This window comes from Oryctolagus cuniculus, chromosome 13, assembly GCF_964237555.1.
Source record: "Oryctolagus cuniculus chromosome 13, mOryCun1.1, whole genome shotgun sequence".
NCBI classification, from domain to species: domain Eukaryota; kingdom Metazoa; phylum Chordata; class Mammalia; order Lagomorpha; family Leporidae; genus Oryctolagus; species Oryctolagus cuniculus.
Window position 1 is genome coordinate 100582917 of NC_091444.1, and position 16476 is coordinate 100599392.

General features: G+C 45.4%; 1 protein-coding gene across 3 annotated transcripts in view; it reads right to left on the minus strand.

Moving 5' to 3' along the window:
• The window catches only part of LOC100344963 (WW domain-containing adapter protein with coiled-coil-like), a 34942-nt gene extending 20079 nt beyond the window's left edge, over window positions 1–14863 (minus strand). For 2 of the 3 annotated variants that reach the window (XM_070056059.1, XM_070056058.1), the window contains exons 1-5: window positions 14397–14719; window positions 7526–7771; window positions 4711–4821; window positions 3479–3627; window positions 2170–2288 (exon numbers count right to left, since the gene is read on the minus strand). In XM_070056059.1, the coding sequence (XP_069912160.1) occupies window positions 2170–2288; window positions 3479–3627; window positions 4711–4821; window positions 7526–7771; window positions 14397–14592 (821 nt within the window). In that variant the 5' untranslated portion in view covers window positions 14593–14719. Of the gene's footprint in view, window positions 1–2169; window positions 2289–3478; window positions 3628–4710; window positions 4822–7525; window positions 7772–14396 lie in introns of all 3 variants that reach the window. The other variant, XM_070056060.1, reaches the window with a different exon arrangement.
• Between the last annotated feature and the right edge of the window lie 1613 nt (window positions 14864–16476).

Genomic DNA, 16476 nt, shown 5'->3' on the forward strand with positions numbered 1-16476 from the left:
CTCCCATGTAGCTAACAAGTACCCAGACACTTTTGCCATCACCTGATGTCTCCCCAGGACACACATTACCGGGAAAGCTGGAACTGGAAATGGATCCATAATTCAAATCCGGGCACTGGGACACAGGGCACAGACATCCCAAGGAGAAACTTAGCTCCCACATCATATGTGCGCCCCCCAGAATCTGACAAATGACACCCAAAGGCTGTTTGCCTAAAGCTGGTGTAAGGGGCACTTTCAAAGCTAGAGAAACCTCCCTTGTAATTGACTGCCTGTCTTCCTTCCCCTTCATGTTGGATAATATGACTGTTATGACCAGTTTTCCTCCCCAACCTGTTCATCTGTAGTGCCTACCTGATGCTGACGCCACTGCCATCTCAAGCCGCCACTGCCGCCGGCCTCTCTCTTCCGCTGCCCAACGCAGAGCCCCCACCGCCGCCTGCTTCGCTGCTGCCCATGGCGTCAGCACCGCCACTCCTACCTGCTTCCTCGCTAGCCACTCACACTCCTGACAACCGGACTCTGCACCAGAATGGCCCCGCCGCCACGTCTTTCCTCGCCGCCGCCACTGGCTGCCCACGAACTGCGCTGTCCAGGGAAGGATGCACCACGGGACGCCCACGCGAACACCCACCGCTTCCTGATTCTCGGCCGCTGCTGTCGCCAGCAAAGACTCAGGCTTCCCACCCAGGAAGCCCAGGCTTCAGTTAGGCCAGGGCAGAGCCGCCCTTCCCCACCCAGGACGCCCGACACGGAGCCGCCACCGCCGCCTCTATCCGCGCCACCCCTCACCCTCGCCACTGCCGCCTCCTTCACCGCCGCTGCCCAGGCCTACACCAAGACCGGCCCCACCTGCCTCTGCTTCCTCGCGGGCCGCCGACTTCTCGGTTTCTTAGAAGAATCACTACCGCCGCGGCTGCATCCTTCCTCGCCGGCCCCCGCCCACGACGTTTACGTGACGCTGACGCTACACACGCTGACACTCTCCCCGACGCCGCCGCTCTCCCCGACGCCGCACAGGACGCTCGGACGCTGACGCCGACCCCGACGCCACACACAACGCTTGCACGCTGACGCCAACCCCGACGCCACACACGACGCTCGGACGCTGACGGTGACCCAGACGCCGAATTCGACGTTGCATCGGGGTCAGCGTCAGCGTGTGTAGCGTCGGGGTCACGTGGAATGGCAGGAAGAATGTAGCCGCGGCAGTGGCGACTCTTCTGAGACCCGGGGAAGTCCGACGTGAGCGAGGAACCCGCCACCAGTGAAGACTGAGACTTCCCACCCAGGAAGCCCCAGGCTTCAGCTAGGCCGGGACAGAGCCGCCCTTCCCCGCCCAGGATGCCCGACATGGAGCCGCCACCTCTATCCGCGCCACCCCTCACCCTCGCTACCGCCGCCTCCTTCACCGCCGCTGCCCAGGCCTACACCAACACCGTCCCCGCCTACCTCTGCTTCCTTGCTGGCCGCCGACTTCTCGGTTTCTCAGAAGAATCGCTACGGCCGCCGCTGCATCCTTCCTCACCGCCGCCCGCGGATGAACTGAGCCACCCCGCCCACGACGTTTACGTGACCCCGACGTTACGCACGCTGACGCTGACCCCGACGCCGCACACAACGCTGGGACGCTGACGCTGACCCCGACGCCGCATTCCACTCAACAAGTTTCATTTCAAGTTGATTACTAATGAACACATGAAGTGAAAACACATACAGTGGCAATTGCAGATCTGAAAACCAGTCTGTTTAGGGTTAAGCACAAGCTATCAGGAAAGCCTGCCACACACCGGTTGGGAAACGCTGGCCCACGTTTGCGGTGTGCGATCATAGCTTCGATACAGTCCATGAAAACTGCTATGAGGTCCAAAGTGATCTAATTCCAACAAATAAAGGAAAATCGGATGTCTTTTGTGCAAGTATGACATAATCCCACCTACTGTAAATTCTAAAGAAAAGGGCCACTGGCTTCAAAATAACCCAGGCCGCTCTGCGGGAGACAACATTCCTTCCCTTTGTTGTATGGAAGATCTGTGTGTACACTGCTAAGCCAGGCTGTCCATGACCGCTCCCAAGACCAGGTTCTAGTCTCCATAATCACAGCTGAACAATGCACTCTCCGTCGTTTTAAAGAAAACCACGAGGCAGTTTCAACACACATCAGCTTACCTTGAGCGCTGAAGACTTCGAGGAGAGACGGGTTCATGAGCTTGCTGCTTGTCAGCAGTCACAGGCTGCTGTGGGGCTGACTGGGGCACTGGTCCTTGCTTAACTACTGGAGTACTAACCTGACACAGCAAAACCTGGGGAGGAAGGCTTCAGGCACACAGCCAGCATCGAAATTAGAGCAAAGTCAAAGTGTTACTGTCAATGAAACTTTCTATCATTTCTACTCTCCAGTGATTTTAACAGTTGTCTTAATTCTGTTTCACAATAAAATTGCCACCACTGGATACAAGCATATTTAATTGTAAAAATTAAAGTTAGGTTCTCAATCCAATCCATATCTTGCCCCCAGCAAACCTAGCTAACAATCTTAAAGACTCTTGAATCCAAAATTTTAAAAGAAGTTATCAAATGCCACATAGTTAGAATACAGTCTTAAGTTTTGAAACTTAAATCATAAACAAGTTCAAGGTCAAAACCATAAAATCAAGAAACTACTTTTGACTTTTCACTATGGCTTTCCTTCCAATCTACTCTAATCTCTCTTCATTTACTGCTACTTCTGTAATCAAAACAAAAGCAATAAAACCAATTATCTATGTTCAAACATGCACGCTCAGATTTCAATAACTTTTTGAGAAAATATAGAGTGGCCCAACCACAGAATGAGCTACAGCCCATCTCTGATTAACAGAGATGTTTATCACCCCATACAGGTTTATGGCTGCCTATGGGACACGTATGTTATTTTTAATCAGGAGCCAGAGAGGGAAGAAAAAAAAAGTAGTTTAAAATAAAAGCTCCAAATTACAGCAACAAGGCAAAAACAGAGGGAGCCATTTTGATCAAGTCATACCCTAAAGCAGCAGGGTTTCTGATTTCTAAGAATTCGCCCAAAACAAATCTGGATAGTCTTGATGCTTCAGAATATTAATAACCTGTCATTTCTAATCAAAAAGTCTTTTCATAAAGAACATATTATTTAGGAAGTTCCACATAAGTTCAAATATCCAAGTATTCTTAAAACCAACTTGAGAAGGAACTTTGAAAGTGAAGAACTGACCTCCATTGCTTAAGGGATCTGATGCAGTGATTTTCTCGGGGACTAGAAAACTAATATTACCATGCATTTCACTTTTAGGCACTATTTTTAAACAGACTGAAGATAACTTCTAAGCTCTAGAATAAGATCTGTTTGCTGAAACTCACATTTTGGTTGCTCCCTCATCAAAATGCAGACAAATAATAAGGTTACTCAAAAATTAAGTTGTTAACTTGGAACTTTTGCAAATTTCCCTCAGAAGTGACATACCTTTGGCTGTGATGAAACAGGAGGAGTACTAATCAAAGGCTTGATAGGGACTGTGTTAGTCTGAGGTGTGCTTATTCTTGGAGACACATATGATCTTGGGGATGACGCATCAGACGTTAAAGACATTGGAGACTGATTAGATGGCTGGGCTGTGAAAGAGCAATGTAAACGATTTTTTTAAAAAAAAAAAGAACTTTTGCAGTATGTGGTGAAGTTCTCTGCATCACTCTACATACCCTCCACGATCCTAGGTCCCCCAAAGAACACTTACCCAACCAAGTCAGAAACCGACATCCCATGTGGACTCACTGACTAAAGGAGCTCTGTGTCAGAGCTCAGCACACCCAGCACAGGACTCCAAGGCCACAGCAAGGAGTTGAGCCTGAGCCTAACCTCACACAGCAGCCCCTCAGCCCCTCATTGCTTCGCTGAGGCTCGGGCACTGTCCTGTGCTCAGTCTCCTGCCACACAGCCTAGTCAAAGGACTTCAAGAGCCTTTGCGCCACTCTACTTGAAGAGGGACCACTAGCTCAAGGCAAGAACTGGGTTGTTTCCATATCATGTAGCCAAAAGTCACCTGACATCAGGACAGGCATTATGCAAATCATTGCTTGAGACACCAGATCCCAGCTGGGCAAGCCTGGTTCAGCTCCTAGCGCCTATGCTTCTGATATACCTCCCTGCTAACGGTCCTGGGGGGTGGCAGAAGATGGCCCAAACACTAGGTTCCTGACCCCCACATCTGAGACCTGGATGGAGTTCTGGGCTCCTGGCTTTGGCCTGGTCCAGTCCCAGCTGTTGCAGCCAGTTAAGAGTAAACCACTGGACAGAAGATCTCTTTGTCTCTCCCTCTCAAATATAATGTGTGTGTGTGTGTGTGTGTGTGTGTGTATTTAGAATCATCTAACATCAACCTGCCCAAACTTCAGCTCTTCAAATATATATAACAATGCTTTCTGAAGATTGAGGGCATATCACAGTTTACCTTCAGCTTTGGAGTAAAACACTTTTATTAGCTACTTAAATCACACTATATTACAGATTTATGGTAATACCTTAAGATAAATTCCAAAGCATCATCTACAAACATTAAAAAAGGGAAATACATATACTACTGTAATGCTAGTGTTACCAAAACCAGCTAAAATAAAGATAGCTAATCTTTAAAGAAGTTTTTAGGAAGTGCTGATAAAATTCCAGACAATTGTAGACATTTCTAAGAATACGGATACCTTGTGTTGAGAGCTGTGCAGCTTGAGAGATCAGAGAGGTTATGTTGAAAGCAGTAAGAAACTTATGAATTATGGACTGCAGTGAAGCCTGGGTCACAGCTGCTGTAAGAACTAAAAACATTACTTCCTAAATTCAAACAGAAGCACAGAGGCCTACAAAGCACTAGTAACAACCTGGAAACTTGAACAGGACTGGGAAAACAGCTGAAGCACTTACAACTGGAACTCTTGAAATAAAAACCTAGAAAATGAGTGATGGCGTGCACTGTGGTATAGTGGGTCAGGCCATTGCCTGCAATGCCAGTGTCCTATACAGTTGCCGATTCAAGTCCCAGCTGTTCTACTTCTAACCAGTTCCCTGCTAATGGGCCTGGGAAAATAGCAGAAGACAGTCTAAGTGTTGGGGCCTGTGGGAGACACATATTGGTTAACTCTACCTTTGAAATAAATGAATCTTTAAAACAAGAGAAACAGGGGCCAGCGCATGAAATAAATGAATCTTTAAAACAAGAGAAACAGGGGCCAGCGCATGGCTCACTTGGTTAATCCTCCGCATTGTGGCGCTGGCATCCCATATGGGTGCCAGGTTCTAGTTCCGGTTGCTCCTCTTCCAGTCCAGCTCTCTGCTGTGGCCTGGGAGGGCAGTGGAGGATGGCCCAAGTGCTTGGGTCCCTGCACCCGCATGGGAGACCAGGAGGAAGCACCTGGCTCCTGGCTTCGGATTGGCGCATCACCGGCCATAGGGGCCATTTGGAGAATCAACCAATGGAAGGAAAACCTTTCTCTCTGTCTCTCTCTCTCCATCTATAACTCTACCTGTCAAATAAATAAGTAAAAAAAAATTAAAAAAAAAAAACAAGATAAACAACAAAGAACAAAAACCTGTAAGATGGAATATAACGGGTGTAAGGATTTAAGATGGGAGCCAGTGCTGTGGCATAGCGAGTAAAGCCCGCTGCCTCCAGTGATGGCATCCCATATGGGCACTGGTTCATGTCCCGGCTGCTCCACTTCCCATCCAGCTCTCTGCTATGGCCTGGGAAAGCAGTGGAAGATGGCCCAAGGACTTGGGGCCCTGTACCTGCATGGGTGACCAGGAAGAAGCTCCTGGCTTCTGCATTCAGATTGGTGCAGCTCCGGCTATTGTGGCCAATTGGGGAGTGAACCAGCAGATGGATGACCTCTCTGCATCCCCTTCTCTCTTTGTAGAACTCTTTCAAATAAATAAATAAATAAATCTTAAAAAAATGCTGCCTGTTCCACTTCTGATCCAGCTTCCTGCTAATGTGCCCAGGAAGGCAGCAGTGACAGCTCAAGTAGTTGAGCCCCTGCCCTCCATGTGGGATACTAGGCTAGAGTTTCTGGCTCCTAGCATCAGCCTGGCTCAGGCACTGGCTACCTACCATGGCCGCACAGGAAGTAAATCAGAGAATGGATGATCCCTCTCTTTCTGTGTCACTATGCCTTTCAAATAACTAAATCTCTTAAAAAATATTGAAAAAGATTAAAAATAATCTGAGGTAGATAGAAACTGAGTGAGTTTACAATAAAGATAAATTAAGATCTACCATTAAAACTCCTCTGTGTGAGACTTTTTAGAAAACACTAGAGTGTGTTCTCAGAACTGTGGGTTATCCCAGAAACCTAGCCAATTTTATGGGAAGTGCACAGGGCATTATATAAGATTAACCAGATAAATGGCTGTTATTTCATATGATTTTTTTTTAGAAAAGTAGCCACTCAAACCCTTCAGCTATACCCATTCCAACAACCTTTTAAGAGTGAACAGAAAAAAGATGGTACTTAGGAAACCATGTACTTTTGATACTTAAGAGGCCAGAATTAAACATTGTAATTATTCAGGAAAAATGGCAAAATTTTATCCAGTACCTACCCCTTTCTCAGAAAATGTTTCAAGTATTTTACATAACTACCTGAACTCCTCATTTCCTAGTACTTAGCACTTACAGAAGTGATTCATCTCTAGTAACTACCAGATACATAGCAAGTCTTGAAAAATATACACAAATGTAACCCAATTATATGCCATGGCTTTAAACTATGTGGAACATAAATTCTAAATTCTGAGAAGTTCAAATATGAATTTAAAAAGGGAAAAAAGACTAGTACTAAAGCAGAGATTTACCAATTTTATACAACACAAATACATTTTACAATTTTTTTTTAATTTGACAGAGTTAGATAGTGAGACAGAGAAAGGTCTTCCTTCCGTTGGTTCACTCCCCAAATGGCTGCTACGGCCGGAGCTATGCTGATCTGAAACCAGGAGCCAAGTGTTTCTTTCTGGTCTCCCATGCGGGTACAGGGGCCCAAGCACTTGGGCCATCCTCCGCTGCCTTCCCAGGCCACAGTAGAGAGCTAGACTGGAAGAGGAGCAACCAGGACTAGAACCTGGTGCCCATATGGGATGCCAGCACTGTAGGTGGAGGACTAACCAAGTGAGCCACAGTGCTGGCCCCCATAAATACATTTTAAATACCTTTTCACTATGGGGGCAGGCTTTTAGTCTAGCAGTTAAGAATGCCTGGGTTTTGAATCTCAGCTCTGTTCCAAATTCCAGCTTCCTGCTAATACACACGCTGGAAGGCAGCAGGAGACAGCTCAAGTACTTGGGTCCTTGTTGCCTACACGGGAGACCTGGACTTCATTCCTGGCTCTTATTCCTGCCTTGCCAACAGAGTCACGGCAGGTCATTTGGTGAGTGAAACAACTGGATGGGAGCTCACTGCTGGTCTGTCTCTCAAATCTTTTTGGGGAAAAAAACATGGTAACCATTGTTACTATGAAAATTTACCTTCATTTATTTTGGATATGTCCACATTAGAATTATTAAGCTGCAGTGTAGCTTGCAAAGCAGGAAGCAACTGTATAAGAAGATTTGGGTCCTGAAGTAATGGAGGTATTGGTGACTGCGGAACAGGAGAAACGGGGACTGCTGAAGCGGATGTCGGAGGTGCAGACGTGGGATTCAGTCCAGAGGCAGAAAACGTGGAAGGAGTTGTGCAAGAATGTGACACTGCCTTGTCTCCTGGTGCAGATTCTAAATAAATAAGACAATATGGCTGAAAAAAGTTACCTGAATTTGGCAAAGCAGAACAAGCATACGTATGAGAACTGGCATCTGAAACGTCTAATTCCATTTAGTCTGTACAATGGAGTGCACAAAGTGCTCAGTAAGTACCTGACCAGGTGACATAAATGCAAGTCACAAAACCTGATACCGCACTCCTACGTGTGACATACAAAGCGCTGAGCTCTGCCTACTGGGAATGCCATCGTGAACAGTTATTTTAACCGCATATTGAAACAGCTTCCATGATGATAAAGGAACAATTCTACGAGACTAGATTTAGATACTGAGTAAAATAAGGTGGAAAAAAAATGTTATGACCATGGCAGCAACCTACCTATGTAAGACAATGGCCTTACTCTACAAGTCAGGACAGACATCACAGCAGTCACCTCCCATACAGACTGAGGATGTCACGTACTAGAGCTCTGTATTAGCCGAGTTTCAGAACTACAAAGTTCCCTGCCGTAATATTACATGAGACCATGATTTATCTGTCTGTGTCATTTAAAGATTATCAGCACTAAAATGAACTCTTCTACTGGTAAAACGTTTAGTATTTAGAAATTAAAAAAACATAAAACATGCATGGAAAATCATAAATATTTGGAAGTTTCTATTTCAAACTCCTTATTTATGGAGACTGGATGCAACAACAACCAAAGCCCTAACAGTGCTTCTGAAACATCTGACAAGCTGGTAGTGTAAATTCTAAATGCTCTAAAGATTCCTGTGGTGGCTGAAGAACACAATAAGCAAGACAAGTTCTGTCAGATAAAATCAATTTAAGGTGGACTCAACTTTTTATTTAAGTCTTTAAAAGATTTTTAAAACTACAAGGAAGGTTTTTATAGTTACAAAAAGCTTAACAATTACATCCAAAGTATTAGTAGTCATAATATTTTGAAAAACTCCTATAAGTCAAGACTATTCAATAGGAAAGCATTTTCAAAACAAGACATAAAAAGATTTTAGCAAAAACTTGAATGGCTAAGAAATGCAAAAAAAAAGATGCTCAACTTCATTAATGAACACAAAAACATAAAACAGAGGAAGATATTCATTTACATCACCACAGTAGCAAAAATGTAAAGCCTAACAATGCCAACTGTTGGCAAGAAGCAAAGCAAGGCTTACTTCACGTTTCTAATGGAGAAGACCCACATCAGAGAGCCACTTGGCATTTCTAGAAAAGCTGTCCATAAACACCCTTTCAGGATCCACTCCCTGTGCTTAGGTGTACACCCTCAGAAGAACTCAGAGATGTAAGGCAGGTTTTAAGAAAGAGCACCACACCTGCTTTATTTCAGCACAACACCGGAAGCACATGGATTCCCAGACAAGACAAAGAGCACAAAATGCCATCTTCCTGCCACGAAATTGTCAACACAGCGGGGCTCTAATGCAAGAACACAGACCCTCAGGCAGCAACACACACTCCACACTCTGACGAGGCTGGTCTGAAGACCAAAGAAGGACACTTGTCAAAGCATTTTTTTGTAGACAGTTAAGATAGCACATACAACATATGACCTTTAGACTTGTTATGAAGTCATGCAGATTTCAGGAGTATCACAGTTGAGCAGTAACTTTAAATCTTCATTTTCAACTCTCAGAACTAAACATTCACCATCCTTCACATTCCTGGACAGGCGCCAAATTACTAGCAAGCTTACAGAAAAGGGCCTCCCCATCAGTCTTTGTACAACACTATTACAATGGTCATCAGAATTAGGGACAACAGCTCTCTACAAATGACACATCTCAGAGCTGCTTTCCATGCTTTTCAAAGACTGGTGCTACCCATGCTCCACTGGGTCGGGCTAAGACGCTCTTCTCTTCTAAGGCATGCATCTTAAAAAAGCCTGCTCCTGGATCCAGCAGACTTTGTGCTTGGCTTTTGCTGGTCTGGACTGATAGACAAATATCAATAAACCCGAATGAAATGATAAAACATGTATGTTGTATCAGCACATTTCTCCAGATCATATCCCTTCAAGGTTCTTCCACACACAGCTTACGGACATGTTGACTAACGTGCACAGTGAAGTTCAGTTCTGTGTTTTTACTTACTGCACGAACAGTTAAATTAGTACTTACAGCCCTCTGAAACTATCCTCACTCTGTCACCTCACAGATTTTCTTCTTTTTAACAGAGAAAAGAAGGTAGAAGGAGATGCAAGGTGTTTTCAATTTTGCCTGAGTGCTGTCCAATATTTTCACAGACTTGCAAAGTTACACAGGACCGTCCAGCCCCTGGCCCACAAAATTAAATCTATAGCAGGCCAATGTTTAAGTTGATAATTCTGTATGACCTGCGCATGATGCTAGAAGTATCCAAATGGCCCTCAGTAGGTAAAGGGGTCCCTATCCCTTAAAAATTTTTCAGTTGGCCCCTCATATCAAGCAAAGGAAACACTCCAAATCAGAAAGCCAATATGCATCACTTCAAAGGAACAAAAGTAACAAAAACTTAAAAACACCCCTAATTTCCAATTACAACAGGGTTATTTATCCTGACGACTGACTTTTTCGATTTTGTGAGAAATTACAAATGAGAAAATCAGTGAGGAAATCAGAGGCATCTTCTTCAGACGTGGGCGACCACTGGGGAAAGGACATCTCTGGAAGTCGGTGGTTCTCTGCTAAAAGGTTTGGTTTTACATTAAGTTCTCAATAAACAGGAACAGGATCACTTCGGAAGGTTGGGCCCTCGCCTCTATCTGATGAACCTAGGGACCCGTGAGAAGTTCAACGTGAGACTCTGAAGAAACAGAGTAAACCTCCAAAAAAAATTGTAGGCCGGCGCCGCGGCTCACTAGGCTAATCCTCCACCTAGCGGCGTTGGCACACCAGGTTCTAGTCCCGGTCGGGGCGCCGGATTCTGTCCCGGTTGCCCCTCTTCCAGGCCAGCTCTCTGCTGTGGCCAGGGAGTGCAGTGGAGGATGGCCCAGGTGCTTGGGCCCTGCACCCCATGGGAGACCAGGAAAAGCACCTGGCTCCTGGTTCCTGCCATTGGATCAGCGCGGTGCGCCGGCCGCAGCGCGCCGGCCGCAGCGTCCATTGGAGGGTGAACCAACGGCAAAGAAAGAAGACCTTTCTTTCTGTCTCTTTCTCTCTCACTGTCCACTCTGCCTGTCAAAAATAAAAAAAAAAAATGTAAAAGACGGCACAAGGCAAGGCGGAGTACAGAGTGGAGTAAGAACGAAACCAGAGAGAGCTGAGACTGTCAGACAGGGTCTCAGAATGCCACGCTCCCCATCTGTCACAGCCTCCAGGCCTCCCACACGACACACCACATAAACACCCCTTCAGAGAGCTGCAGCTTATTCAAAGTTTATTCCATCAGATGCTTCAAAGTACACATGTACCTGAATGTAACACAAATGTAGCAATGCGAGTCCAAGCTTCATACTGAAGGTGCTGGTTGGGTAGCACTCCCCTGTGCCCAGAGAGCCCTCAGATCCACCACACTGCCCAGCACCTTTTTACGGTGTAACAAGAGTAATGTTCCCTCCCTTCTACTTCACCATAGCTCCTGCAGGAACGGAATCTTGCTTTATTTGCCTCGGTCAGCCCTACTGCAAGAATTGGAACTGGCACCAGAATGACACCAACATAGATTCGTTGACTGGACGCCTGGTTCTGCTACACAGGCATGGGCACCTATCTATGCATGCTCCATTTCTTAATCTCTTTTGAAGACATTTTAAACTTACTTTTCCAATTGACATCTCTATGACTTTAGGCCTCTAACCAATTCTGCAACACACACAACTGTGTCATCCACTGTATATCCTGTTTGAATAGGTAAAACTGCTTTCCCTCCTTTTATGCTTGTAATTATGAACTGATGTGTATTTCCAATTACTACCAGAAGGGGGCGGAAACTGCAAAAGTACTTGTTACTACAATGTATTAAAGACTGAACCTAGAATAGCATCGCAACTATTCTAAGGATCCTTTTAAAATACCCCAAAGAACATAAAGCAAAGTTTCTTTGTGAGCTATTTTTCTTTGTGATACACAATACAATCTAAAAAGATATTGATAAAAACAGCACTTTTATCATTAACTTCCTAGGGTTCTGACGGTGTGTAACACTGAGCAGGACACTAAAGCTCAGTCTGCTTTCTACCCTCTGCAGTGGTGCTCCACAGGAGACGTGGAACACGTTTTGAAGGAAAGCAAACGATGCAGTAAGTGTAGCAGAGAAAACAAGGCAGCCAGGCCCCGTCTCTGCTCCGTGGCTTCCTATGATTTGCATTTCAAGTTACTTTACATACACATAGTGAGTATCTTTAGGCATGTATCCTTTCAGAACCTTTTCCATGTATTTATGAATGTACATAAATTTGCTTTACAACAAAGATATTAACTTTCACAACTCATCTCATTAAGCTGAAAAAAATATTCGCACTATACAGACAAAACATTAGTGCATTTTTAAACCTTTGACAGATTTTGAAAAACGGACCTCCACATGAGCATTACCACCTTGCACGTTCCCACCAACTGTTTCTCCACATCCAAACAGTAACTGTCACTAACCATGAGGCAAAACAGCAGCTCACGTTTTAACCTTAGTTTTCATTATGTATTGGCAATCTTATCCTTGCAATGCTTTTATGCTGGTACAATGTACCAGACAAAATGTTCCACTCTAAGTGTGCAATGCAGGGATGTTAAGTACATGTCAGTCTTTTTTTTTTTTAAGCTTTAAGTCATTTTTATTTCAATATACTGTTAGAATTATTATTTTATTATTAGCTAGTGTTAATATCTACCTGTGTCTAATGTATAAATTAAGATTTCTCACCCTTATGAAAATACAGGAAAAAATGATATATATAGGATTGTACTATCTGGGGTCTCAGACATCCACTGTGGGTCTTGGAATACATGCGCTGCAGGTAAGGGGGGGACTACTGTTCCATCTCAGGGCTCCTCATAAGCCCACACACTGAGCAGCAATGATTCTTACACCTAGCCTAAGCCAGAGTGTGCCACAAGTGTTGCTGGCACACCACAGGGTCCTGGATGCTTCCTCGCTTACCCTGAAAAGCCCATGGGGATGGGGAAGCATCACTACATGGCTACAGAAGTTGCCATTTTTCTTAGCTGTGAACTAGAACTTGATCAACTCGGGGAGCATCTGTAAGTCCCAGGGAGAACAGAAGCCCTAATAAGCATTTATGTGTGTCTAGAAATGATCTCAGGCGACCCTGGCCCAAATCCTAGGTAAATGATTTCCTATGTCTACAAAATAGAGAACTGTTACTATTAAATGTGGCCTCATACAAACACAACTGGAAAACATTGGGTTCACTGAGGCAAATATCACAAACCTCTGAGCAAAAAATACCATTTTCCTGATGAGAAAGCTACGATGCATAAAGACAATGTGTGGGGACCAAGGTTAGGCCACAAGCAGTTGCCGACTGTAATGAGTGAACTAAAAACAAGGTTCGAGGTGTTGGGCCAAGGTTCTTTTTAATTTTGCAGCCACGCCCAGAAACAATCCACAGAGAGAAGTGTTTCATTTTTTTCACTAGTATATACTTATGCATCCTATCATTAAGCCTATATTTCCACATCTGTAAAATGGGTGTATAAATGACAACTTCTTCTGTGAATACTAAAGACCATAGATGATGCAGTTAACGCACTGCCTGGTACACAGTGAGCACTCAACAAACACCTGTGCAGCGAAACGGGTATAGACAGTTCCCCAAGATGTTAGCTCACTGCCAGGTTCCTGAGCGCTGCTGAGGGCAGCACCTGCTCACTGCTTACCCAGCCTCTCTCCATCTCTCTCTCCTAGTTAGACAAGGAGCCCTGACTTTCTCGGAAGGCGATGGAGACCCAGTAAACAGACCACAGGAAGCAGCCGCCCTTGCAACCAGTAAACAGTAGCTGGCGGCGAATGCCTCCAGGAAAGCTTTTAGGGATTTTATAGAGGCAATGAGGGATGAGACAGAAAATGTTAAGTTCCTGGGAAATTAATAGTTTTCTGACTCCCCCGGGAGCACTCCACTGCAGCCACCGTTTCTTGTTTCCTAGGTACCCGACACAGTGCTCACGGAAACCAGCACGACAGTGCTGGTAGTTATCCGCGTTTTGCAGGCGACTCGCTCAAGGTCACAGGGCCAGCCAGGGAACCGGAGTCCCATTCTAAAACCGGAAGTTCTTACGTTTTCTAGTCTGCTGTGCAAATGCTTGGCTAGACGGAGAAAGGTTTTCACCGTAAACTCTTGCCCTGCTCAGGCAGCACTAAACGAAAAGCCTGGGGGCCAGGGGCAGCTGGGCCGGGGACTAGCTGTGTGACCCTGGACAAACCAAACCGTCTCTGGGCTTCCGTGCAACAGGGGAACCGGGGCCCGACTTTGAACTGTGCGGCTGCTTCTGGCCCTAACAAGAGGAAATGTCCTAACGCCAGCAGATTCGCCAGGGAAGCCCAAGAGGCGGGAAGGGCGGCGGGCGGGTGCTGGCCCGCGACCGCGGAGCCACCCAGAAGCGGAGAGACCGGGAGCGCCCTCCCTGGCCCGCCGAGCCGGAAGCGAGTGCGCGCGCGCCGCGCGGAGCCCGGGGTTACCTGCCAACGCCGCCTCGTCCCCGTGCACGCCGCCCGTGGGCAGTCGGGCCAGGAGCGGCTGCCAGAGCAGCGGCCACCACGTCCCCAGGGGCGGCCGCATGCCTCCTCGCCTCGGCACCGCGCCACCCGAGCCTCTGGGGGCCGGCGGCCAAGAGGAAATGGCGCGGGACTCGGGGGAGCCAGAGGGGGCGCCCATGTCAGTCTTGTGCACTGACCAACACCATGCATCTCCAGAACCTGTCCATCTTCCCAAACACTGCCCACTACGTGGTTAACGCCTCACTCACACTCCCCGCCAGCTCCTGTACCCACTATTCTGTCTCTACAGGAATTTACCCACTCGAGGCGCGGCATCTACATGCAATCATGCCCATATTTATCCTTGTGTTGCTGCCTTGTTCCTCAAGGCTCATCCATGCTGTGGCATGGTATCAGAGCTCCATTTCTTTTACGGTGGCTAAGGCTGCACATACAAGTATCACACTGTTCATCTTCTCATATCCGATGGCGATGGACGCTGGGATTGTTTCTATCTAGTATCTGTTGTCAATAATTGCTACCAACAGTGGTGTCTCTGCCTTTATCCAGGAGCGAAACTGCTGGATGCCTCAGGTAATCCTCTCTTAATTCTTTGAGAAACTGCCAAACCGTGTTCCACAGGGGCTCTATCATAAGCAATGCACGGGGTTCCAATTTCTCTACATCCTAAAACAAACAAATTGCTCTTTATTTCTACTTTAAAGAACCACAACTACTCATACTAATGGGCATGACAGGCACGGAATTGTGGTTCTGATTTGCATTTCCCTGGTGATTAACGATGCTGACCATCTTCTCATGTGTCCACTGGCCACTAGAATATGTTCTCTGGAGAAATATCACTTAGGTAAAGTCCGCCCACATTTGAACTGGGTTTTCTGTTGTTACTGTTAGACTCCTTTATATATTCTAGATATTAACCCTGTATGACATTTATGATTTATAAATATTTTCTCACTATAGGGTTGCCTCTTCTTGACTGTATCCCTTGACACACAGAGGTTAATACTGGTGAATTCAAATTTATTTTTCCTTTAGTTGCCTATGCTTTTGGTGTCATAGTCAAGAAATCATTGATAAAAAGTAATATCACGAAGATAAGCCCCCTATAGTTTTTTCTATTTTCTTTGACCCAAAGTTCTATATAAATACTTAACGTATCTTATCAAAATACTCCCAAAAGTTGTCTGTCAGTTTACTGTACCTCTGTTATAAAGAAATCTTAGATGTCTTACCTGGTCAAATTTATCAACTTTTTAAAAGGCAAATACATTTTAGGTCTTAAGAAGGTCTTCCTGGGGCCGGCTCTGTGGCACAGGGGTAAAGCCGCTGCATGCCATGCTGGCATCCCAATTAGGTGCCAGTTCAAATCCCGACTACTCCATTTCTGATCCAGCTCTCTGCTATGGCCTGGGACAACAGCAGCAGATGGCCCCTAGTGCTTGGGCCCCTGCACCCACATGGGAGACCTGGAGGAAGCTCCAGGCTCCTGGCTTCACATCAGCCAGCTCTAGTCAGTGTGGCCAACTGGGGAGTGAACCAGAAGACTTTTCTCTCTCTTTCAAGTAAATAAATCATAAATTAAAAAAAGGTTTCTTTAATTAGCATCAAATAATACCCAATGTTTTCTACAGTTTTTTTGTGTCATAGTTGTTTCTCATGCGTGCCTGTTCAAAATGCCACCTCTAAGAAGTTGATCAAATACTATTTAGTTTAACTTACCAAGATTAAATTCCTCCACAAATATATACTCAGTTATTTAACAAATATTGGAGTAATTTTATAAATTTTTAAAGAAAATCTTAGATCTATGATACAATTTCTACTTTTCAGGCATAAAAAATATTTTACAGATTCACAGCTAAATTACAGATAAGAAAAAACTAGTAATATGACCACTAGAAGATGAATTTATATACAACTCAAAGAAATGAGATAAATTTCAGTATGCTGACAATAAGAAAAAGCCAATTTTATTGAATGACATGAACCCCATTAAGTAGCTCAAATGGGGCCAGCACTGTGGCATAGCAGGTACAGT